The 25,856-nt window shown below is 47.1% G+C and overlaps 1 protein-coding gene across 1 annotated transcript in view; it reads right to left on the bottom strand.

Annotated features, from left to right (window-relative positions):
* Positions 1-8,433: 8,433 nt before the first annotated feature.
* Positions 8,434-25,856, bottom strand: part of LOC139398024 (protein patched homolog 1-like) — a 40,086-nt gene continuing 22,663 nt past the window's right edge. Inside the window, exons 15-18 of the mRNA XM_071144274.1 lie at positions 17,504-17,687; positions 14,606-14,886; positions 8,704-8,841; positions 8,434-8,580 (exon numbers count right to left, since the gene is read on the bottom strand). Of these exons, the coding sequence (XP_071000375.1) occupies positions 8,434-8,580; positions 8,704-8,841; positions 14,606-14,886; positions 17,504-17,687 (750 nt within the window). The remainder of the gene's footprint in view (positions 8,581-8,703; positions 8,842-14,605; positions 14,887-17,503; positions 17,688-25,856) is intronic.

Raw genomic sequence — 25,856 nt, 5'->3', positions numbered from 1 at the left:
TGGGGGCTGGGGATACAGTGAGGGAGGTTGGGGATACAGTGATGGGGGCTGGGGATACAGTGAGGGAGGTTGGGGATATTGTGATAGGGGCTGGGGATACAGTAATGGTGGTTGGGGATAGAGTGATGGGGGCTGGGGATACAGTGAGGGAGGTTGGGGATACAGTGAGGAAGGTTGGGGATACAGTGATGGGGGCTGGGGATACAGTGATGGGGGCTGGGGATACAGTGATGGGGGCTGGGGATACAGTGAGGGAGGTTGGGGATACAGTGAGGAAGGTTGGGTATACAGTGATGGGGGCTGGGGATACAGTGATGGGGGCTGGGGATACAGTGAGGGCGGTTGGGGATACAGTGATGGGGGCTGGGGATACAGTGAGGGATGTTGGGGATATTGTGATAGGGGCTGGGGATACAGTAATGGTGGTTGGGGATAGAGTGATGGGGGCTGGGGATACAGTGATGGGGGCTGGGGATACAGTAATGGGGGCTGGGGATACAGTGAGGGAGGTTGGGGATACAGTGATGGGGGTTGGGGATACAGTAAGGGAGACTGGGGATACAGTGATGGGGGTTGGGGATACAGTGATGGGTTTGGGGATACAGTGTTGGGGGTTGGGGATACAGTAATGGGGGCTGGGGATACAGTGATGGGGGCTGGGGATACAGTGAGGGAGGTTGGGGATACAGTGAGGAAGGTTGGGGATACAGTGATGGGGGCTGGGGATACAGTGATGGGGGCTGGGGATACAGTGAGGGAGGTTGGGGATACAGTGATGGGGGCTGGGGATACAGTGAGGGAGGTTGGGGATATTGTGATAGGGGCTGGGGATACAGTAATGGTGGTTGGGGATAGAGTGATGGGGGCTGGGGATACAGTGATGGGGGCTGGGGATACAGTAATGGGGGCTGGGGATACAGTGAGGGAGGTTGGGGATACAGTGAGGGTATTTGGGGATACAGTGAGGGAGGTTGGGGATACAGTGATGGGGGCTGGGGATACAGTGAGGGAGGCTGGGGATACAGTGATGGGGGCTGGGGATACAGTGAGGGAGGTTGGGGATACAGTCATAGGGACTGGGGATACAGTGATGGTGGTTGGGGATAGAGTGATGGAGGTTGGGGATACAGTGAGGGAGGTTGGGGATACAGTGAGGGAGGTTGGGGATACAGTGATGGGGGCTGGGGATACAGTGAGGGAGGTTGGGGATATTGTGATAGGGGCTGGGGATACAGTAATGGTGGTTGGGGATAGAGTGATGGGGGCTGGGGATACAGTGATGGGGGCTGGGGATACAGTGATGGGGGCTGGGGATACAGTGAGGGAGGTTGGGATACAGTGAGGGAGGTTGGGGATACAGTGATGGGGGGTGGGGATACAGTGAGGGAGGTTGGGGATACAGTGATAGGGGCTGGGGATACAGTGATGGTGGTTGGGGATAGAGTGATGGAGGTTGGGGATACAGTGAGGGAGGTTGGGGATACAGTGAGGGAGGTTGGGGATACAGTGAGGGAGGTTGGGGATACAGTGATGGGGGCTGGGGATACAGCGAGGGAGGTTGGGGATACAGTGATAGGGGCTGGGGATACAGTGATGGTGGTTGGGGATAGAGTGATGGAGGTTGGGGATACAGTGAGGGAGGTTGGGGATACAGTGAGGGAGGTTGGGGATACAGTGATGGGGGCTGGGGATACAGTGAGGGAGGTTGGGGATACAGTGAGGGAGGTTGGGGATAGAGTGATGGGTCTGGGGATACAGTGAGGGAGGTTGGGGATACAGTGATAGGGGCTGGGGATACAGTGATGGTGGTTGGGGATAGAGTGATGGGGGCTGGGGATTCAGTGAGGGAGGCTGGAGATACAGTGGTGGGGGTTGGGGATACAGTGAGGGAGGCTGGGGATACAGTGATGGGGGCTGGGGATACAGTGAGGGAGGTTGGGGATACAGTCATAGGGACTGGGGATACAGTGATGGTGGTTGGGGATAGAGTGATGGAGGTTGGGGATACAGTGAGGGAGGTTGGGGATACAGTGAGGGAGGTTGGGGATACAGTGATGGGGGCTGGGGATACAGCAAGGGAGGTTGGGGATACAGTGATAGGGGCTGGGGATACAGTGATGGTGGTTGGGGATAGAGTGATGGAGGTTGGGGATACAGTGGGGGAGGTTGGGGATACAGTGAGGGAGGTTGGGGATACAGTGATGGGGGCTGGGGATACAGTGAGGGAGGTTGGGGATACAGTGAGGGAGGTTGGGGATAGAGTGATGGGTCTGGGGATACAGTGAGGGAGGTTGGGGATACAGTGATAGGGGCTGGGGATACAGTGATGGTGGTTGGGGATAGAGTGATGGGGGCTGGGGATTCAGTGAGGGAGGCTGGAGATACAGTGGTGGGGGTTGGGGATACAGTGAGGGAGGCTGGGGATACAGTGATGGGGGCTGGGGAGACAGTGAGGGAGGTTGGGGATACAGTCATAGGGACTGGGGATACAGTGATGGTGGTTGGGGATAGAGTGATGGAGGTTGGGGATACAGTGAGGGAGGTTGGGGATACAGTGAGGGAGGTTGGGGATACAGTGGTGGGGGCTGGGGATACAGTGATGGGGGCTGGGGAGACAGTGAGGGAGGTTGGGATACAGTAGGGGAGGTTGGGGATACAGTGATGGGGGCTGGGGATACAGTGAGGGAGGTTGGGGATATTGTGATGGGGCTGGGGATACAGTAATGGTGGTTGGGGATACAGTGAGGGAGGCTGGGGATACAGTGATGGGGGCTGGGGATACAGTGAGGTAGGTTGGGGATACAGTCATAGGGACTGGGGATACAGTGATGGTGGTTGGGGATAGAGTGATGGAGGTTGGGGATACAGTGAGGGAGGTTGGGGATACAGTGAGGGAGGTTGGGGATACAGTGGTGGGGGCTGGGGATACAGTGATGGGGGCTGGGGAGACAGTGAGGGAGGTTGGGGATACAGTGAGGGAGGTTGGGGATACAGTGATGGGGGCTGGGGATACAGTGAGGGAGGTTGGGGATATTGTGATAGGGGCTGGGGATACAGTAATGGTGGTTGGGGATAGAGTGATGGGGGCTGGGGATACAGTGATGGGGGCTGGGGATACAGTAATGGGGGCTGGGGATACAGTGAGGGAGGTTGGGGATACAGTGAGGGTTTTTGGGGATACTGTGAGGGAGGTTGGGGATACAGTGATGGGGGCTGGGGATACAGTGAGGGAGGCTGGGGATACAGTGATGGGGGCTGGGGATACAGTGAGGGAGGTTGGGGATACAGTCATAGGGACTGGGGGTACAGTGATGGTGGTTGGGGATAGAGTGATGGAGGTTGGGGATACAGTGAGGGAGGTTGGGGATACAGTGATGGGGGCTGGGGATACAGTGAGGGAGGTTGGGGATAAAGTGATAGGGGCTGGGGATACAGTAATGGTGGTTGGGGATAGAGTGATGGGGGCTGGGGATACAGTGATGGGGGCTGGGGATACAGTGATGGGGGCTGGGGATACAGTGAGGGAGGTTGGGATACAGTGAGGGAGGTTGGGGATACAATGATGGGGGGTGGGGATACAGTGAGGGAGGTTGGGGATACAGTGATAGGGGCTGGGGATACAGTGATGGTGGTTGGGGATAGAGTGATGGAGGTTGGGGATACAGTGAGGGAGGTTGGGGATACAGTGAGGGAGGTTGGGGATACAGTGAGGGAGGTTGGGGATACAGTGATGGGGGCTGGGGATACAGCGAGGGAGGTTGGGGATACAGTGATCGGGGCTGGGGATACAGTGATGGTGGTTGGGGATAGAGTGATGGAGGTTGGGGATACAGTGAGGGAGGTTGGGGATACAGTGAGGGAGGTTGGGGATACAGTGAGGGAGGTTGGGGATAGAGTGATGGGTCTGGGGATACAGTGAGGGAGGTTGGGGATACAGTGATAGGGGCTGGGGATACAGTGATGGTGGTTGGGGATAGAGTGATGGAGGTTGGGGATACAGTGATGGGGGCTGGGGATACAGTGAGGGAGGTTGGGGATACAGTGAGGGAGGTTGGGGATAGAGTGATGGGTCTGGGGATACAGTGAGGGAGGTTGGGGATACAGTGATAGGGGCTGGGGATACAGTGATGGTGGTTGGGGATAGAGTGATGGGGGCTGGGGATTCAGTGAGGGAGGCTGGAGATACAGTGATGGGGGCTGGGGATACAGTGAGGGAGGTTGGGGATACAGTCATAGGGACTGGGGATACAGTGATGGTGGTTGGGGATAGAGTGATGGAGGTTGGGGATACAGTGAGGGAGGCTGGGGATACAGTGATGGGGGCTGGGGATACAGTGAGGGAGGTTGGGGATACAGTCATAGGGACTGGGGATACAGTGATGGTGGTTGGGGATAGAGTGATGGAGGTTGGGGATACAGTGAGGGAGGTTGGGGATACAGTGAGGGAGGTTGGGGATACAGTGGTGGGGGCTGGGGATACAGTGATGGGGGCTGGGGAGACAGTGAGGGAGGTTGGGATACAGTAGGGGAGGTTGGGGATACAGTGATGGGGGCTGGGGATACAGTGAGGGAGGTTGGGGATATTGTGATGGGGCTGGGGATACAGTAATGGTGGTTGGGGATACAGTGAGGGAGGCTGGGGATACAGTGATGGGGGCTGGGGATACAGTGAGGGAGGTTGGGGATACAGTCATAGGGACTGGGGATACAGTGATGGAGGTTGGGGATACAGTGGTGGGGGCTGGGGATACAGTGATGGGGGCTGGGGAGACAGTGAGGGAGGTTGGGGATACAGTGAGGGAGGTTGGGGATACAGTGATGGGGGCTGGGGATACAGTGAGGGAGGTTGGGGATAATGTGATAGGGGCTGGGGATACAGTAATGGTGGTTGGGGATAGAGTGATGGGGGCTGGGGATACAGTGATGGGGGCTGGGGATACAGTGATGGGGGCTGGGGATACAGTGAGGGAGGTTGGGATACAGTGAGGGAGGTTGGGGATACAGTGATGGGTGGTGGGGATACAGTGAGGGAGGTTGGGGATACAGTGATAGGGGCTGGGGATACAGTGATAGGGGCTGGGGATAGAGTGATGGTGGTTGGGGATAGAGTGATGGAGGTTGGGGATACAGTGAGGGAGGTTGGGGATACAGTGAGGGAGGTTGGGGATACAGTGATGGGGGCTGGGGATACAGTGAGGGAGGTTGGGGATACAGTGATAGGGGCTGGGGATACAGTGATGGGGGTTGGGGATAGAGTGATGGAGGTTGGGGATACAGTGAGGGAGGTTGGGGATACAGTGAGGGAGGTTGGGGATACAGTGATGGGGGCTGGGGATACAGTGAGGGAGGTTGGGGATACAGTGATAGGGGCTGGGGATACAGTGATGGGGGTTGGGGATAGAGTGATGGAGGTTGGGGATACAGTGAGGGAGGTTGGGGATACAGTGAGGGAGGTTGGGGATAGAGTGATGGGTCTGGGGATACAGTGAGGGAGGTTGGGGATACAGTGACAGGGGCTGGGGATACAGTGTTGGTGGTTGGGGATAGAGTGATGGGGGCTGGGGATTCAGTGAGGGAGGCTGGAGATACAGTGATGGGGGTTGGGGATACAGTGATGGGGGTTGGGGATAGAGTGATGGGGGCTGGGGATACAGTGAGGGAGGCTGGGGATACAGTGAGGGAGGTTGGGGATACAGTGATTGGGGTTGGGGATACAGTAATGGGGGCTGGGGATACAGTGATGTGGGCTGGGGATATAGTGAGGGAGGCTGGGGATACAGTGATGGGGGTTAGGGATAGAGTGATGGGGGCTGGGGATACAGTAATGGGGGCTGGGGATACAGTGAGGGAGGCTGGGGATACAGTGAGGGAGGCTGGGGTTATACTGATGGGGGTTAGGGATAGAGTGATGGGGGCTGGGGATACATTGAGGGAGGCTGGGGATACAGTGAGGGAGGCTGGGGATATAGTGATGGGGCTGGGGATACAGTGAGGGAGGCTGGGGATATAGTGATGGGGGTTAGGGATAGAGTGATGGGGGCTGGGGATACATATGGGGGCTGGGGATACATTGAGGGAGGCTGGGGATACAGTGAGGGAGTCTGGAGACAGGATGTGTGGGGTAGGTTGTGTTTAGCTGACAGCTGTGGCGTGCTCTCTATCAACCTAAACAGCCTCATAATAACATGTCCCATACACGTTGTGAATGAAGTGAACATGTACAGGTTTTGTATAGACTTTTTTGTTCAAGATAGTCCCATGCTTTTAAATGAACCAAGCGGGGGAGAATAGACCTAAAGCCTTTATCTCTCCTCTCCTCTCCTCTCCTCTCCTCTCCTCTCCTCTCCTCTCCTCTCCTCTCCTCTCCTCTCCTCTCCTCTCCTCTCCTCTCCTCTCCTCTCCTGCCCTCCCCTCCCCTCTCCTCTCCTCTCCTCTCCTCTCCTCTCCTCTCCTCTCCTCTCCTGCCCTCCCCTCTCCTCTCCTCTCCTCTCCTGCCATCCCCTCCCCTCTCCTCTCCTCTCCTCCTCCCCTCTCCTCTCCTCTCCTCTCCTGCCATCCCCTCCCCTCTCCTCTCCTCTCCTCTCCTGCCCTCCCCTCTCCTCTCCTCTCCTCTCCTCTCCTGCCCTCCCCTCCCCTCTCCTCTCCTCTCCTCTCCTCTCCTCTCCTCCTCTCCTCTCCTCTCCTGCCCTCCCCTCTCCTCTCCTCTCCTCTCCTGCCCTCCCCTCCCCTCTCCTCTCCTCTCCTCTCCTCCTCTCCTCTCCTCTCCTCTCCTCTCCTCTCCTCTCCTCTGTTGGTATCGCTCTAGACTTTGAGAGGAGGAGAGTAGCTGAAGTCACAGAGCTTCTGCTTTGGTTTAAAGCCACATCTCCACTCGAACACCCACACACAGTGCTGGAGCTGTTTAGAGTGAAAACATTTGTGGGGTTAACAGGGAACGTCAGGGCAACATTTCTTTCAGCGTGAGCAGAAAAATATGAGCAGGCTGTGCTGTTATTCTGCAGTCTTCTGGCACTGCTTTGTTTGGGGAAAAAACACCCCACACTTCAAAATGGCCTGAGACAGATCCTGAGAGCAGCGTGAACCAGAGGAGGGGAGGAGAGAAGGACGGGTTAGTATGTGGGTGTGTGCACTGTCACTCCCTGGCACGTCATCGTTGACCCCCATGATTATAAGGTCAGGGAGCAGGGCAGTGTGTGTGTGTGTGTGTCTGTGTGTTTTTTCGGACCACATGGGTGGAGGTGGCCCGCTTAAAGGGATAGATCACCCACATTAAAAAGCTACCTCATTTAAAGGGATACTTCAGGGTTTTACAAATGTTATGTTTCTGCGTGCAGTTTGACTGAAGTTGCTAACTAGCGTTAGCGCAATTGCTAATTAGCCTTAAAGCTAATGACTGGAAGTCTATAGTAATTTCTAGCATGCTAGTAGATACCATAGACCAGGGTGTCCCAAAGTATTTTGTTTTTTTGCCCTAGCACTGACTACACAGCTGATTAAAAATAATCAACTAATCAAGCTTAGGGGGAAAAAAAACTAAACGTGCGGTCATTGCCAAAACCCTGAAGTATCCCTTTAATGGCTACCTAGACAGTAGTCTGCAGATGTAACATATTCAGTGTTCCAATATGCTTAGCACTTAGTAATAGGAACTTTGGCTCACCTCTGCTTTTCTCATCCTATAGAAAGGTAGGAATGACTAATGTTCTCATTTGTGTGCCCACACAAACATGCACACACGCGCACACACACACACACACACACACACACACACACACACACACACACACACACACACACACACACACACACACACAATGTGTCACTTTTAATTTCCATTCCCCCCCATCCCATCAGCCTTGTAAATGTCTGGAGAGCCCAGTTAAACAAGCTGTAGGAGATTACAAAAGCCAGAAGACTTTCCAGTTCTCTCTTTTCCCCTCTCTCTCTTTCTCACTCTCTCTCTGTCTCTCTCTCTCTCACCCCTCATCCCTCTCCTTCCTCTCCTTTCTTCCTCTCTGCCCTTCACCACTCTCTCCTGCCCTTGAGTTTTCTCTAAGACCATCAACTACAGCAGGATTGAAGTGTGTGTGTGTATGTGTGTGTGTGTGTGTGTGTGTGTGTGTGTGAGAGAGAGACAGGAAGAGAGAGGAGGAGATGAGGTATACTGTTGTAACAAGGCTTGAGGCAAGACTTGAAAAGAAAAGAGAGAGGGGGAAGGGTGGAGGAAGGGTAGAAAGGGGATGGAGGAGTTGAAAATTGATGGAGGGAAAAGCGGACATTTACGGATGAGTGGTGTTTCAGGTAGATTCCTGTGTGACATACAGGCTCTACTGATGCCAAGACACCACACCACAGACCGAGAGAGAGAGAGAGAGAGAGAGAGAGAGATAGAGAGATAGAGAGAGAGAATGAGAGAGTGTGTCTGTGTCCCGCTCACCTGACGATGAAGTCAAACTCGGAGCCTGCTAGCATGAGGACTCCTAGTAGAGTAGAGAAGGCTCCGTCCAAAACCGGAGCAAACATGTGTTCTAACGCCAGCACTGCCCGCCTGTTACGGTCCCCTATCGCTGTGAGGAATGCCTGAAACACACACACTTTACTCAGACAAACAATCTTGTCATTTGGAAAAGCACAATCCACTTTCTGCGTGTGTACGCGTGTATACGTGTGTGTGTGTTTGTTTGTTTGTGTGTGTGTACTCACCAGAGCCACATGGACAGTAAACTCTACTCCGATGCCCACAGAGGCGATGAGGATGACCACAGGAACAGCACTGAGCTTGATCCCTATCAGCCCCATCATACCAAACAGCTCCACGGTCATCAGAGAGAGGACCAGGACCTGAAACAGACAGACCGCAACACCATTAATAACCATTAGTGACCATGTACAGTTCTAACCCAGAGAACGACCCCAGCGTGAACCCAAACAGCTCCTCGGTCATCAGAGACAGAGCCAGGATACAGAGAGTCAGGACCCCCAACATGACCGTTAATGACTGTTCTATTCTATGGTGAGAATAAACAGGAACCCGCCCATCAAGCATGAACTGGTACAGAAAGTACTGAGAGAGACTTAAGTTGAATGTGTGTGCGCGCTCGTGTGTGTGTGTGTGTGTGTGTGTGTGTGTGTGTGTGTGTGTGTGTGTGTGTGTGTGTGTGTGTGTGTGTGTGTGTGTGTGCGTGCGTGCGTGTATGTTTTTGGTTTTACTATCCTTGTCGGGACGAGACAGTAAATCAAGGACAGTAAAACAAGGACAATTCTGCCAATTGGGGACATTTCGCCGGTCCCCAAAAGGAAAAAAGCTATCTTGGGGATAGGAGTTAGGTTTAGGGTTAGGGTTACAATTAGGGGTTAGGTTTAGTGTTACAATTAGGGTTACAATTAGGGGTTAGGTTTAGTGTTACAATCAGGGTTACAATTAGGGGTTAGGTTTAGTGTTACAATCAGGGTTACAATTAGGGGTTAGGTTTAGTGTTACAATCAGGGTTACAATTAGGGGTTAGGTTTAGTGTTACAATCAGGGTTACAATTAGGGTTAGAATTAGGGGTTAGGTTTAGTGTTAGGGTTACAATTAGGGTTAGAATTAGGGGTTAGGTTTCATGTTAGGGTTACAATTAGGGTTAGAATTAGGGGTTAGGTTTCGTGTTAGGGTTAGAATTAGGGTTAGAATTAGGGTTAGAATTAGGGGTTAGGTTTAGTGTTACAATCAGGGTTAGAATTAGGGGTTAGGTTTAGTGTTACAATCAGGGTTACAATTAGGGGTTAGGTTTAGTGTTACAATCAGGGTTAGAATTAGGGGTTAGGTTTAGTGTTACAATCAGGGTTACAATTAGGGGTTAGGTTTAGTGTTACAATCAGGGTTAGAATTAGGGGTTAGGTTTAGTGTTAGGGTTACAATCAGGGTTACAATTAGGGTTAGAATTAGGGGTTAGGTTTAGTGTTAGGGTTACAATTAGGGTTAGAATTAGGGGTTAGGTTTCATGTTAGGGTTACAATTAGGGTTAGAATTAGGGGTTAGGTTTCGTGTTAGGGTTAGAATTAGGGTTAGAATTAGGGGTTAGGTTTAGTGTTACAATCAGGGTTAGAATTAGGGGTTAGGTTTAGTGTTACAATCAGGGTTACAATTAGGGGTTAGGTTTAGTGTTACAATCAGGGTTAGAATTAGGGGTTAGGTTTAGTGTTACAATCAGGGTTAGAATTAGGGGTTAGGTTTAGTGTTAGGGTTACAATTAGAGTTAGAATTAGGGGTTAGGTTTCATGTTAAGGTTACAATTAGGGTTAGAATTAGGGGTTAGGTTTCGTGTTAGGGTTACAATTAGGGTTAGAATTAGGGGAGAGGTTAAAGGTTAGGGGTTTGAGTTTAAGGTTAGGGTTAGGGTTAGGTTAAAGGTTAGGTTTAGGGGTTAGGGAAAATAGGATTTTGAATAAGAATAAATTGTTTGGTCCCCATAAGGATAGTAAAACAAATGTGTGTGTGCTTGTGTGTGTGTGTGTGTGTGTCTGTGTGTGTGTGTGTGTGTGTGTGTGTGTGTGTGTGTGTGTGTGTGTGTGTGTGTGTGTGTGTGTGTGTGTGTGTGTGTGTGTGTGTGTGCGGAGCTCTGTAGATTTGTGATGTGCTATTATCAGTTGACAGGTCTCAGGTTTCAGGGGGCCCCCAGCCCTTTGAAGATGGCTGTGGTGGGTGGAGGATGAAACGCCTGTGTGTGTGTGTGTGTGTGTGTGTGTGTGTGTGTGTGTGTGTGTGTGTGTGTGTGTGTGTGTGTGTGTGTGTGTGTGTGTGTGTGTGTGTGTGTGTGTGTGTGTGTGGCCTTGGGGTAAGGAGGGGGGTGTACGGTAGGATACTGGTGGCCTGGTCTGGACAAAGCAAATGGTTCAACTTGAAGCGATGCCATAACTGGTCCTTCCATCTGTCTTGTAAAGCCAGGGGACGAACACGAGGTCCCCTCGCCCTGCTTTAGAGGGCGCAGGTAGCCCAAACACTGCCTGTCGTAAAAACACCACCAGGTGGAGAGACAGACCAGGACTGTGTGAGTGTGTGTTTATATGTGCGAGTGTATGTGTTTATATATGTGAGTGTATGTGCTTATATGTGTGAGTGTATGTGTTTATATGTGTGAGTGTATGTGTTTATATGTGTTTATATGTGTGAGTGTATGTGTTTATATGTGTGAGTGCATGTGCTTATGTGTTTATATTTGTGAGTGTATGTGTTTATATGTGTTTATATGTGTTAGTGTATGTGTTTATATGTGTGAGTGTATGTGTTTATATGTGTTTATATAAGTTTATATGTGTGAGTGTATGTGTTTATATGTGTTTATATGTGTTAGTGTATGTGTTTATATGTGTTTATATAAGTTTATATGTGTAAGTGTATGTGTTTATATGTGTGAGTGTACGTGTTTATATGTGTTTATATAAGTTTATATGTGTAAGTGTATGTGTTTATATGTGTGAGTGTATGTGTTTATATATGTTTATATGTGTTTATATGTGTTTATATGTGTGAGTGTTTGTGTTTATATGTGTGAGTGTATGTGTTTATATGTGTTTATATGTGTGAGTGCATGTGTTTATATGTGTGAGTGTATGTGTTTATATGTGTGTGTATGTGTTTATGTGTGTGAGTGTATGTGTTTATATGTGTGAGTGTATGTGTTTATGTGTGTGAGTGTATGTGCTCATATGTGTTTATATGTGTGAGTGTATGTGCTTATATGTGTTTATATGTGTGAGTGTATGGATTTCGATGTGTTTATATGTGTGAGTGTATGTGCTTATATGTGTTTATATGTGTGGGTGTATGTGTTTATATGTGTTTATATGTGTGAGTGTATGTGTTTATGTGTGTGAGTGTATGCGTTTATATGTGTGAGTGTATGTGTTTATATGTGTGAGTGTATGTGTTTATACGTGTGAGTGTATGTGCTTATATGTGTGAGTGTATGTGTTTATATGTGTGAGTGTATGGGTTTCTATGTGTGAGTGTATGTGTTTATATGTGTTTATATGTGTGAGTGTATGTGTTTATATGTGTTTATATGTGTGAGTGTATGTGTTTATATGTGTTTATATGTGTGAGTGTATGTGTTTATATGTGTGAGTGTATGTGCTTATATGTGTTTATATGTGTGAGTGTATGTGTTTATATGTGTTTATATGTGTGAGTGTATGTGTTTATATGTGTGAGTGTATGTGTTTATATGTGTTTATATGTGTGAGTGTATGTGTTTATGTGTGTGAGTGTATGTGTTTATATGTGTTTATATGTGTGAGTGTATGTGTTTATATGTGTGAGTGTATGTGTTTATATGTGTGAGTGTATGTGTTTATATGTGTGAGTGTATGTGTTTATATGTGTGAGTGTATGGGTTTCTATGTGTGAGTGTATGGGTTTCTATGTGTTTATATGTGTGAGTGTATGTGTTTATATGTGTTTATATGTGTGAGTGTATGTGTTTATGTGTGTGAGTGTATGTGTTTATATGTGTTTATATGTGTGAGTGTATGTGTTTATATGTGTGAGTGTATGTGCTTATATGTGTGAGTGTATGTGTGAGTGTATGTGTTTATATGTGTGAGTGTATGGGTTTCTATGTGTGAGTGTATGGGTTTCTATGTGTTTATATGTGTGAGTGTATGTGCTTATATGTGTTTATATGTGTGAGTGTATGTGTTTATATGTGTTTATATGTGTTTATATGTGTGAGTGTATGTGTTTATATGTGTGTGTATGTGTTTATATGTGTTTATATGTGTGAGTGCATGTGTTTATATGTGTGAGTGTATGTGTTTATATGTGTGAGTGTATGTGTTTATATGTGTTTATATGTGTGAGTGTATGTGTTTATGTGTGTGAGTGTATGTGCTTATATGTGTTTATATGTGTTTATATGTGTGAGTGTATGTGCTTATATGTGTTTATATGTGTTGATATGTGTGAGTGTATGTGCTTATATGTGTTTATATGTGTGAGTGTATGTGTTTATATGTGTTTATATGTGTTTATATGTGTGAGTGTATGTGTTTATATGTGTGAGTGCATGTGCTTATATGTGTTTATATGTGTTTATATGTGTGAGTGCATGTGTTTATATGTGTGAGTGTATGTGTTTATATGTGTGAGTGTATGTCTTTCTATGTGTTTATATGTGTGAGTGTATGTGTTTCTATGTGTGAGAGTATGTGTTTATATGTGTTTCTATGTGTAAGTGTATGTGTTTATATGTGTTTATATGTGTGAGTGTATGTGTTTATATGTGTGAGTGTATGTGTTTATATGTGTTTCTATGTGTTTATATGTGTTTATATGTGTTTATATGTGTTTCTATGTGTTTCTATGTGTGAGAGTATGTGTTTATATGTGTGAGTGTATGTGTTTCTATGTATAAGTGTATGTGTTTATATGTGTTTTTATGTGTGAGTGTATGTGTTTATATGTGTTTCTATGTGTTTCTATGTGTGAGTGTATGTGTTTATATGTGTTTCTATGTGTTTCTATGTGTGAGTGTATGTGTTTATATGTGTGAGTGTATGTGTTTATATGTGTTTATATGTGTTTCTATGTGTGAGTGTATGTGTTTATATGTGTTTCTATGTGTTTCTATGTGTGAGTGTATGTGTTTATATGTGTGAGTGTATGTGTTTATATGTGTTTCTATGTGTTTCTATGAGTGAGTGTATGTGTTTACATGTGTTTCTATGTGTGAGTGTATGTGTTTATATGTGTTTCTATGTGCGAGTGTATGTGTTTATATGTGTTTATATGTGTGAGTGTATGTGTTTTTATGTGTGAGTGTATGTGTTTCTATGTGTGAGTGTATGTGTTTCTATGTGTGAGTGTATGTGTTTATATCTGTGAGTGTATGTGTTTATATCTGTTAGTGTATGTGTTTATATGTGTGAGTGTATGTGTTTCTATGTGTTTATATCTGTGAGTGTATGTATTTCTATGTGTTTCTATGTGTGAGAGTATGTGTTCGTATGTGTTTCTATGTGTGAGAGTATGTGTTCATATGTGTGTATCCTTGGAAACTCCTACATTACATGGAAAAGGGGGTGTTTTTAAAAAGGAGTGGGAGTCGCCTCGGTAACTTGTGTCCTATCCCCATTTATTTGAAGTCAGTGTTTGGGAGAGACAGAGTAGACTAAACAGCACAAGATAAACACTGGGTCAAGACTGGGCTAAACACACAGCAGCCTGATCTCCTCTCCTCCACACCCCATCTCTCCACTCCTCTCTTCAGCTCCCCCTTTCTCCTCTCCTCCCTTCTCTCTCCTCCACTCCTCCCTGCCCTGCTGCCTCTCCTCTCCACACTCTTACAGCCGCACAGTGCACGGGAGTGAAGTTTCTTTAAACGGACGGATTGGAACATGCTGTATTAAGAGATTGTTTGGAGAGTACCTTTCCATCTTTTAGCTCGGTTTTAGAGGATTTTAATCTTACAGGCTGATGAAATTGACTTCATTCCAAACATACTGATGATGTATAATATCAACACAAATGCTGCCAATATATCCAATGCAAGAAGAATGCGGGTTTCGAATGTGCCTTGTGTGTGCCGGCGTGCGTGCATCGTGTGTGTCTGTGTGTGTACTCACGATGATACCGGCGGTCCAGGGGTTGAGCAGGAAGAGGGCACAGACGAGGAAGGTGCAGGCTAGCACCACGCTGATGGAGAGCAGCAGCCAGTGTCTGAGGCCTACGTACTGCTCCCAGAAGAGGAAGGGGTAGCCGTTGGGGTAGCTGGGCAGGCCCTGACGGCTGTAGTTACTGCAGATGGCCCGCACCGACTCGATGGCCTCCACAAACTGGGGGGTCTCGCGGAGCCCGTTGAGGTAGAAGGGAAACTGTGCGTATTCGATGGGCTCGGCGGCAGGAACTAGAGGGGGGGGGGGGGGGTGATGGTACAGTTCAAACAAGTGCACTATTCGACAGTTCACTTCCACCTCTTTATAGAAATTAATTGGGACTGGCTGGTGGGCAGAGCTGAAGCTTGGCCCCATGAGCCTTGGTGGGGGGCTGGCATGGTGTGTGTGTGTGGGGGGGGGGGGCTGGTAGGAACAGGGCTCCATTCTCTCCAGTCTCAGCCTAATGATAGGCTATCAGCCCCAGACACACAGCAGAGTGTCAGGCCTGACGTTGATCCGCTGTAATTACAACGTCTGAATCACCACCATTACCCCACCCTCTCTCTCACACCCACACACACACAGCCGCACTCAAACATGTAGACACACACTCGTACCTGTCTGTCAAACAGGGAAAGCCTAGACAGCTATGCAGTTGACTATGACACACACCACATTTGATTTGCAGTGACTATTGGAACACTGCCAAAACACATGAAAGGTTCGGACTCACGTAAAATGTTTTGTTTGTTTTGCCTTTATTTAACTAGGAAAGTCAGTTAAGAACAAATTCTTATTCACAATGGCGGCCGACACCGGCCAAACCCGGACGACACTGGGCCAATTGTGCGCCGCCCTATGGGACTCCCAATCACGTCCGGTTGTGATACAGCCTGGATTTGAACCAGGTTGTCTGTAGTGACACCTCTGGCACTGAGATGCAGTGCCTTAGACCGCTGCGCCACTCGGGAGCCCCAAAATATAATTTAATGTGCTCTCTCCTTCCCTTCACCCACCATACCCCACTAAAATATCCATTCCGGATTGTTTTACATGGTATTTTTTTCCAAAAACGTACGTTTGATCGAAACATCCCAAAAATGAGAACCGTAAAGACTCTCTGTGGTGTGTGTGTTCCAGTGGCTGGAGGGTTAGACAGCACCACTTGCTAACATGGTTTGGCCTATTATAATCTCCACTATAAATTTCCATTAGGACTGGGAGTTGGAGGTCTGCCAACGTAGCTCTGCTTCAGGGGGTTCCTGCACAGCCAAGCTTTCTACGCTGCTTAGCCAATCCCATTTACACTCACTGCTTGTTATCCAATCACATCTCCTCCCTGTAATGCACTTCCTGCTTGTTATCCAATCGTCTATCCCACCCAAGCCTTTGCTTGTTAACCAATCCTATTTATGTGTGTGTGTGTGTGTGTGTGTTGTGTGTGTGTGTGTGTGTGTGCACGCACGCGCGTGCATGTTTGTATGTGCGTATGTGTGTAATGCTTAGAGGCATGTGGTGGTAAGAGTTATCGCATTCACCACAGGCACCATTAGAGTACCACAGCGTGCTATTCCCTGCCCCTCAGCACTGCAAACCAAGCCATCACACACACGCACACAGTATACTGTAAACCAGAGATCATCAACTAGATTCAGCCACGGGCCGATTGTTTTCTGGAGCAGATGGTCGGGGGGGCCCGCAACATAATTACAAATAGTTTGTGTACGGCAAATTGACCGCAAGAAGCCTAAACAGATATAATGTTTGACTAAAACATTTATAACTTTAAATCTTGTTTACATTTGTATATGATCGCGTGTCTCTTTATTATGCGTGGGAATCGGCCTACATGGAAACAGATTTCTTAAATGAAAATCTCTTGGAGCTGATTTACTGTTGGTTTTTTTAAAACCGTATTTTATGTCCAAAGATTAAAATTCCCCTCATAATTTGCTTCGAAAACTTGGGAGGCCAAATAAAACACAGTTGGGGAACCCTGCTGTAAACAGTACAACTACCTCAGTTACAACCAGAAAGAAGAGAAGGGTCAGTAACTCCACAGATGGTATTATAAACAGGTATTCTAACATAACCGGCGTACGGAATGGTTGAGCAGGAGAGGTCAAATGGAACGCTCAAGGAGAAATTGCCCACAGAATAGTTAGGACACAAAACATAACAAGTAGTGTCTAAATGCCTTTAGAGGTAACAATCGAGCGTCAACTCTAGAGGTACAAATCTAGCGTCAACTCTACAGGTACAAATCTAGCGTCAACTCTAGAGGTACAAATCTAGCGTCAACTCTAGAGGTACAAATCTAGCGTCAACTCTAGAGGTACAAATCTAGCGTCAACTCTAGAGGTACAAATCTAGCGTTAACTCTAGAGGTACAAATCTAGCGTCAACTCTAGAGGTACAAATCTGGCGTCAACTCTAGAGGTACAAATCTAGCGTCAACTCTAGAGGTACAAATCTAGCGTCAACTCTAGAGGTACAAATCTAGCGTCAACTATAGAGGTACAAATCTAGCGTCAACTCTAGAGGTACAAATCTAGCGTCAACTCTAGAGGTACAAATCTAGCGTCAACTCTAGAGGTACAAATCTAGCGTCAACTCCAGAGGTACAAATCTAGCGTCAACTATAGAGGTACAAATCTAGCGTCAACTATAGAGGTACAAATCTAGCGTCAACGAGAGAAGTAGCTCCTGCACACTTCTTACATTCAGTCCCAATCAGTTTGAATTGAATTGCCAAATCAGTAGGCCAGAGTGCCAAAGAATTATTGAGAGCAAATAATGTATGTCTCATATAACTGGCCGTTGAGAGGCCTTTGTGATAGTGAAGTGTGCTGTGGATTGGTCACTCACTGCTGAGTCGTGTCTCGGGCATGGAGTCTGTGCGGTCGTGGAGCCACTCCGGGGGGTGTGGACGTATGTTGGCCTGCGAGGCTGCGTACGCCACCGGGTCGTTGCTGACCCACGCCGTCAGGTAGATGTAAAACGCCCCCGGGTTGATGATGCCATCCGCATCCACCAAGCGCTGCCTCGTCAGCTAGAGGGGGAGACAAGGAGACAATAGTTCATCATTTGAAAAGAAGGATAGAGGGAAAGGGAAAGAGAGGGGGCGGGAGGACAAGGGAGAAAGGAAGAGAGGAGGTGAGGGATAGTGTGTGTGATATTGATGGTTACAGATATTAGATCTTAATTTGAGCCAGTTTGCTACAGCAGGAAAAAACTCCTGCAGAAACAGGAAATGCGATTTTTTTTTTTTTTTTTTGTAGGGGCTGGTACAGTTTTCATTAGGGCAAATAGTGTCTGGCATTTTAAAGTGGAATTTACAAAATTTAGAAGCCTTTATAAAAACGTGAATATACTTCCTGCTGTGCAGGAAAATTCTCAGCAACAAAATCGTGATCAAATGAAGATCCTACATCTATAGAAACGGACTGGCATTGTAGAAACGATGTTGACCCAAAACTTTGTCTATATGAACTGGCCGCAGAAATCCTGTTTATAACCGTGCGTGAGCATGAGAAAGCGGGCCGGCTTTGAAAAATAAGCGAAAACTATTTCTCCCTCTCTCCTACCCAAAGAAAAGTAAACAGTCAAACACTGGTGCCTTCTGACATTTCCCGTACTTCTCGCTGAACTTCCCAGAATTATTAGGCCTACATGGAAAATGGAAATGTCAAATCAGCTTTCAGGCGGTCAGATGTGCTAGTCTCCTGAGAAAAAAAAAGCATGCAGGTAATGTGTTGGGATCAGGCTTCCTCTCCAACAGAATTAGCCAGGAAAGGCTAGCTCACACAGACCTGATACATCTTCCTACCTCCTAGTCCTCTAAGAGCTAAATAGCTTCCCTCTCTACTTTTTTCTCACATTGCTAACTAATTCCCTATACAGAACTAGCTGGTTACCTCAACTCCACAACAGGGCTGGCTAATAGCTACCCTCCCTGTTGGGGCTATAGCTGGCTCCCTCCCATGTGAGAACGGGAGGCCTTGGTATCTAGCTCCTGAAAGTCACAGCCATTACTGCACACAACTACATCACATCAAACTAGCGAGCTCATTTCTCTTACAACTAACTCTATTCACAAATAGAAGAAGCAAGCTAGCTTCCCGCAGCGCTAACTAGCCCCCTCTCAGGACCCTCTGAGGGCTGTAGCTCCTTCCCCTTTGAGAGCGGGGGGGGGGGGGGGGGGGGCGTAGGTAGCTACCTCCATTTCTGCACACCGCTCTATGTCACTCGCCCTTCTCAGTACAATAAATCCCTCGTTCACAGAGGCAGTGTTAGGGGAGAGGGGGATGAGGGGAAGTCATGGGGGTAGGTAGGGGGAGGTGTGGAGGGGGGAGGGAAAAATTGCTTGAGTTAGTTAGCGTAACAATAAAAAAATTGGCTGGGGTCCCTGTGCGCGTCTGTGTGCAGTTAACCTCGCTGTTAACACTGAAGGAAATGCCACCCAGCAAATGGAGTAGAGCTATAAAAATAACACAGCATCTGTACAAATGTTGCTCGTGCTTGCTGATCCTGACCCCTACGGATACCCAGAATGCCCTGCACCACAGTCGGATCCGGACCGAGAAGAAAAGGGCTCTTGATAGCAGTAGCAAAGGCAGCCTCTCTCTCTCTCTCTCCCACCTTCCCTTGCTTGCTCCCTTCCCCTCTCCTTTCCAACCTCATTTCCCTCTCCTTTCCAACCTCATTTCCCTCTCCTTTCCAACCTCATTTCCCTCTCCTTTCCAACCTCATTTCCCTCTCTCTCTATTTCTCTCACCCTTTTGCCTCTCTTTTTCTTTCCCTATTCCTCTCTTTCCCTCATCCTCTCTCTCCTTTCCTCTCCTCACCTTTTCGTTCTCTCTCTTCTCCTCACCTTTTCGTTCTCTCTCTTCTCCTCCCCTTTTCGTTCTCTCACATCTCCTCACCTTTTCGTTCTCTCTCTTCTCCTCACCTTTTCGTTCTCTCTCTTCTCCTCACTTTTTTGTTCTCTCTCTTCTCCTCACCTTGTTATTCTCTCTCTTCTCCTCACCTTTTCGTTCTCTCTCTTTGCCTCTCTCTCTCTCAGAAACACACACATTGCCAACTTTCATATAATTCCCTTGGCCATAAGGAAGGAATGGCCGTCCAGTGCTGGGAGAAATGTTAGCAGAAAGACATCAAAGGGGAAACGCCTCCCCAGAAAGCTGTGGTGTGGCATATCAAAATAAAACATCTAGCTTTGCAATTTGCCAGGGTTGGAAAATATCTGTTCTTAATTTGACATGGAAAAAAATACAGCTACTACTGTACAGTATACACTTTGACAAAAAAACGTACTCTCTCTCTCACACGCACGCACGCACACACGCACAACCACACGCACACCCACACACACACCCACACACCCACACACACACCCATACACCCACATACACACACCCTCACACACCCATACACACACACACGCGCACGCACGCACACACACACACACACACACGCACACCCACACCCACATGCACACCCACACACACGCACACCCTCGCACACCCATACACCCACCCACACACACACACACACACACACACACACACACACACACAAACACCCTCGCACACCCATACACACACACACGCGCGCGCGTGCGCACACCCACACAGTGTTGACTCAAAGAGATCACGTGCTTCAGCTCCTCTCCACTCATTGAAACGGCAGCAGAGCACAGAGAAAATAAGAAGAGGGACGGGAGGGAAGAGAGAGAGAAGAGCGCGGGAGAGAGGGGAAAATAGAACTTTGAAAGAGAGAGAAAACGGTGAGAGAGAGAGGGAGAGAAAACCTAGAAAGAGAGAGGGAGGGAGAGGAAAAGACAGAAGAGTGAGAGAAAGAGAGAGACGGGGAGAGAGAGAGAGTTGAATTCCAAAGGGCTGTCTTGCATTAAGCAGCAGGATACGCAACCACTGTATGTCTTCAAGCTGTCACGGGAAGCCCATGGAGCACGGCTGGCGGCCCATCGCCCTGCAGCCAGCTCCGGTTCCCTCACAGGCACAGGAAGTGACATCATAGGGCCGCCCGCACACCAGCAGGCCTCCCAGGCCCGGGCTGTTTCGTGATATCTATGCTAGTGGTTTACCAACAACCAACAAAAGGCAAAAACCCATCCAACTAACAGAACAACATCTCTAGCAGACCCACCATTGCGTCGCTGTCTGATGAAAACCTTGTAACTCCATTTTTGCACACATGTTTATTTTTTATTTATTGAAAGCAGTAACTCCTGTCAATGTACTCTGAACATTTCATGATTCAAGAAGCAAGAAAATGTATTCAAAATAGCTTCTGACAATTGTATTTTCATAAATGGTCATTTTTTTCAATTTCCTGAGAAGTTTCTGTTTTTTTTTATATAAGAGGTTTACATCAGACAGCGATGATTTGGGAGATACTGCTAGGCTACACTATTAGCCAGATAGTGGAGGATCTAGGGTACACTTCAATGATTCATCATACACACTCACCAACACACACACGCATCCCTTCAGACTCCAGGGGGCATGATAATGTCATCTATCTTCCTCTGTCTTCCTCTGTTCCTCTTACTATCACACCTAGCCTTAACTAGAAACACTGTGAAAGTGTTCAACTGTATTATCTGATGCTAAAGGGAACACAAACACATGCACACACACCATGGTTAGAGTTGGGTATCTCTAGCCTGTAGCTAGCAGCAAATGGGACAAACGGTTTGAATGAAGAGTTAATAGCTTTTTCAGAGACGGGTTGCAGCCCCGGCGAGGGCTTTAAATTCCTGGGCTTGGTAAAGTCATCAGAGAGCGAGCGAGAGAGAGAGAGAGAGAGAGAGAGAGAGAGAGAGAGAGAGAGAGAGAGAGAGAGAGAGAGCGAGAGAGAGAGCCCTGTTTATAAGCCAGGTGTGGCTTTCCTAGGCCCAGACACAGACCTCGACTCACACGTACACCCACAAAGGACAAAATGGCCTCTGTGTCACTCAGTATCCCATTCTCCAAGGCTTCATCAAATCCAGTGTTGTACAATCCTACTGTACCACTGCGACATTCGAGGACAAGAGATGAGAAGGACAGGATAAGAAGGCCACAGAGCATCATCAAGCATTCAAATAGTTCTGCTTCAGTCAGATAGTGTACTCCTCATTGCCTTTTATGCTCGCTTCGAGGCAAGCAACACTAAAGCATGCACGAGAGCACCAGCTGTTCTGGATGACTCTGCGATAATGCTCTTGGTAGTCGATGTGAACAAAGCCTTTAAACAGGTCAACAAAGCCGCTGGGCCAGATGGATTACCAAGACGTGTACTCAAAGCATGTTCGGACCAACTGTCAAGTGTCTTCACTGACATTTTCAACCTCTCTCTGACCTGGTCTGTAATACCTACATGCCCCCCCCCCCCCCCCCCCCCCACTTCGCCCCCACCTACATGTACAGATTACCTCAACTAGCCTGTACCCCCGCACCCCTCGGTACCGGTGCCCCCTGTATATAGTCTTGTTATTGTTACTCTTATTGTGTTACTTTTTATTATTACTATTTATTTTAGTTTCACGGTAAAGTCTACACTTGTTGTATTCGGCGCATGTGACAAATAAAGTTGGATTTGATTTGAGATAGGGTCATTCAGTATCTTCCCTAGGCAGAGGTTGACAGGCTTGCTTTGTAGTAATCATCAAATAGTCACCTGGTTAGCGTGGGCGACTTACGATCCCACATCCACCTGGTTTAGATAAAGGAGTTTTGATCACACTGTACACCCACCTGGTTTAGATAAAGGAGTTTTGATCATACTGTACACCCACCTGGTTTAGATAAAGGAGTTTTGATCATACTGTACACCCACCTGGTTTAGATAAAGGAGTTTTGATCATACTGTACACCCACCTGGTTTAGATAAAGGAGTTTTGATCATACTGTACACCCACCTGGTTTAGATAAAGGAGTTTTGATCATACTGTACACCCACCTGGTTTAGATAAAGGAGTTTTGATCATACTGTACACCCACCTGGTTTAGATAAAGGAGTTTTGATCATACTGTACACCCACCTGGTTTAGATAAAGGAGTTTTGATCATACTGTACACCCACCTGGTTTAGATAAAGGAGTTTTGATCATACTGTACACCCACCTGGTTTAGATAAAGGAGTTTTGATCATACTGTACACCCACCTAGTTGAAGTGAATGGGTTTTGATCGAAAAACTCACTTTCTTTAATAAATGCGTTGGAGACAAGTCACGGTTGAAGTGAATGGGTTTAGCCTGGGTTTAATAAGTGGGTTTCACCTGGTTGAAGTGAATGGGTTTAGCCTGGGTTTAATAAGTGGGTTTCACCTGGTTGAAGTGAATGGGTTTAGCCTGGTTTTAATAAGTGGGTTTCACCTGGTTGAAGTGAATGGGTTTAGCCTGGTTTTAATAAGTGGGTTTCACCTGGTTGAAGTGAATGGGTTTAGCCTGGTTTTAATAAGTGGGTTTCACCTGGTTGAAGTGAATGGGTTTAGCCTGGTTTTAATAAGTGGGGTTCACCTGGTTGAAGTGAATGGGTTTAGCCTGGGTTTAATAAGTGGGTTTCACCTGGTTGAAGTGAAAAGGGTTTTGCCTGGTAATAGCCCTTGACACTCGTACCCGTTTACAAGTTGAAACTGGCAGATTTGGCCACTGATAAGCGCCTAAATTGGAACGCAGTGGCTGTACAGTAACATGCTATACATGACGTCAGAGCTCTGCGCGTCACACTGCTGTGTGGGTTTTGACTGACAGCCGTTCTGAGCTTGAGCACCACTCGCGACAACAAGTTGCCCACATCCCTCTAGCTCAGGGGTGTCAAAGTCAAATGGACGGAGGGCCAAATAAAAAAATCAGCTACAAGACGAGGGCCGGACTGTTCGAATGTTCATTGAAAAATGTTTAAATGACGCATATAGTCTAGTGAACCTAATTGAACCTACTGAAAACCTAACAAATATATTACAATATGATCAGATAAATAAAGCAATATTTTCTTATGGCTCTGTCAGTAATCTTTAATTTTCAACAGACACAAAAGACAAATTTCCTTTATATAAATATCCCCATAACATGAACATTAAATGAAAGAAACCGGTATTCAAGGCACCATCAGTAGACTATATTTTCTATTTTAGCAAAAGTGGGCTAAATTTACTTCAAAGAAAAAACAATAATAGCAATTTTCTATCATCCACTCAACTGAAATATTTTTAAAATATAATTGGATTGAAATACAAAAAAATAAAGTGCAAAAATCTATTAATCAAAAACAACACTTTGTTTAAGGAGAAGTAACATGCAGTGAAAACAAATATTAAATTTTAACTTTTAAACTTGAACTGAGTAAAAACTCTAAATATGTGATTGCACAGTAATGTTCACTTGTTTGAGGTTGAGGGTGATACTTGGTGGTGTCCCATCTTTTCCACAAGTTCATCAATGTTCGGGGTAAGGCTCTGAGCTGAAGAAATCCTCAGAATTGAGTGGAGGTGTTCAGCAGTAAGTCGACTTCTGTGTGATGTTTTGTTCAGGTTCATCAAAGAAAACAGTTGTTCACACAGGTATGTGCTGCCAAACATAGACAACGTTTGAGCAGCCTGGATGCGCAGCTGGGGCATTGTGCCGGGGAGGAAACGGGCGAACTCCGCAGCACCCACTGCCGCATATTTTGCCCTCAGTGCATCATTGCATTGGAGGTCAATCAACTCCATTTGGAGGTTTGGTGGTGAGCTTTCCACGTCAACAGCAAATGGGTTACCGAGCAGTTCCAACCTGCTTTTTTGTGCTTCAAAGTCAGCAAATCGGCGTCGAAAGTCAGCGGCAAGCATACCTATTTTATCAGCCAACTGTGTGCTCGGGAACGCACTGGTAGAGAGCTTCTCTTTCATGGTCTGGCAGCTGGGAAAGTGGCTCAAATTTTCTTTCCGCATCTGCGTCTCCCACAGAGTCAGTTTGGTTTTAAATGCCTTCACTGTACTGTACATATCAGAGATGACACGATCCCGACCCTGCAGCTGCAAGTTTATTGCATTCAGATGACTCGTAATGTCACACAGAAAAGCCATTTCACACAGAAACATTTCGTCTCGGAGTTGTGTTGTGTCTTTCCCTTTGCTGTCCAAGAACAGACAAATCTCCTCACGAAGCTCGAAACATCTTTGAAGCACCTTTCCCTGGCTTAGCCATCGCACCTCTGTGTGATAAGGCAAATCACCATGCTCCGTTTCTAACTCCGTCAGAAATGCCTTGAACTGGCGGTGATTCAAACCTTTGGCTCTGATAAAGTTAACTGTGCGCGTGATGATGCTCATTACATGCTCCATTTTCAAGGCTTTACCGCACAACGCTTCCTGGTGTATGATACAATGATAAGCTGTCAGCTCACCTGTCGCGTTTTCCTCTTGCATCTTTTCCCGTATCTTCGCCACCAGTCCGCTCCTGTGTCCACACATCGCAGGTGCTCCGTCGGTTGTCAAACCCACGAGTTTTTCCCAAGGCAGCTCCATCTCATTTACACATCTTGACACCTCTTCATACAAATCATGCCCCGTAGTTGTGCCATGCATAGGACGTAAAGCCAAAAACTCCTCTGTCACGCTTAGGTTGGAGTCCACTCCGCGGATGAAAATTGACAACTGGGCAATGTCAGAAATGTCGGTGCTCTCATCCACAGCCAAGGAATATGCAATAAAATCTTTTCCCTTTTTCACAAGCTGCTCTTTTAGATTGATGGACAACTGGTCTACTCTCTCGGCAATGGTGTTTCTGCTCAGACTCACATTTAAAAAGAGTTGCCTTTTTTCTGGGCAAACTTCGTCACAAACTTTAATCATGCAGTTTTTGATGAAATCCCCCTCCGTAAATGGCCGGGCTGATTTAGCGATCTCTTCTGCCAAAATAAAACTGGCCTTGACAGCAGCCTGGCCTTGTGATTTGGCTTTTTTGAACAGAGCCTGTCGAGATTTGAGGCCTCGTTTTAATTCCTCTGCCTTTTGTAGCCTTTGTTCCATGTCCATATTCTTGTTTTTGTCCGCGTGTTTCGTTTCATAATGTCGTCTCAGATTATACTCTTTCAGTACCGCCACACTTTCTCCACACAGAAGACACACAGGTTTTCCAGCTACCTTCGTGAACATATACTCCGACTCCCACCTTGTTTGAAACCCCCGGTTCTCAGTATCCACCTTCCGTTTTGCCATTTTTGATGGGTATCT

Source organism: Oncorhynchus clarkii, unplaced genomic scaffold (assembly GCF_045791955.1).
Source record: "Oncorhynchus clarkii lewisi isolate Uvic-CL-2024 unplaced genomic scaffold, UVic_Ocla_1.0 unplaced_contig_13557_pilon_pilon, whole genome shotgun sequence".
Classification (NCBI taxonomy): domain Eukaryota; kingdom Metazoa; phylum Chordata; class Actinopteri; order Salmoniformes; family Salmonidae; genus Oncorhynchus; species Oncorhynchus clarkii.
Note: the sequence above shows the minus strand (reverse complement) of the source record. Positions and strands in the feature narration are given on the sequence as shown.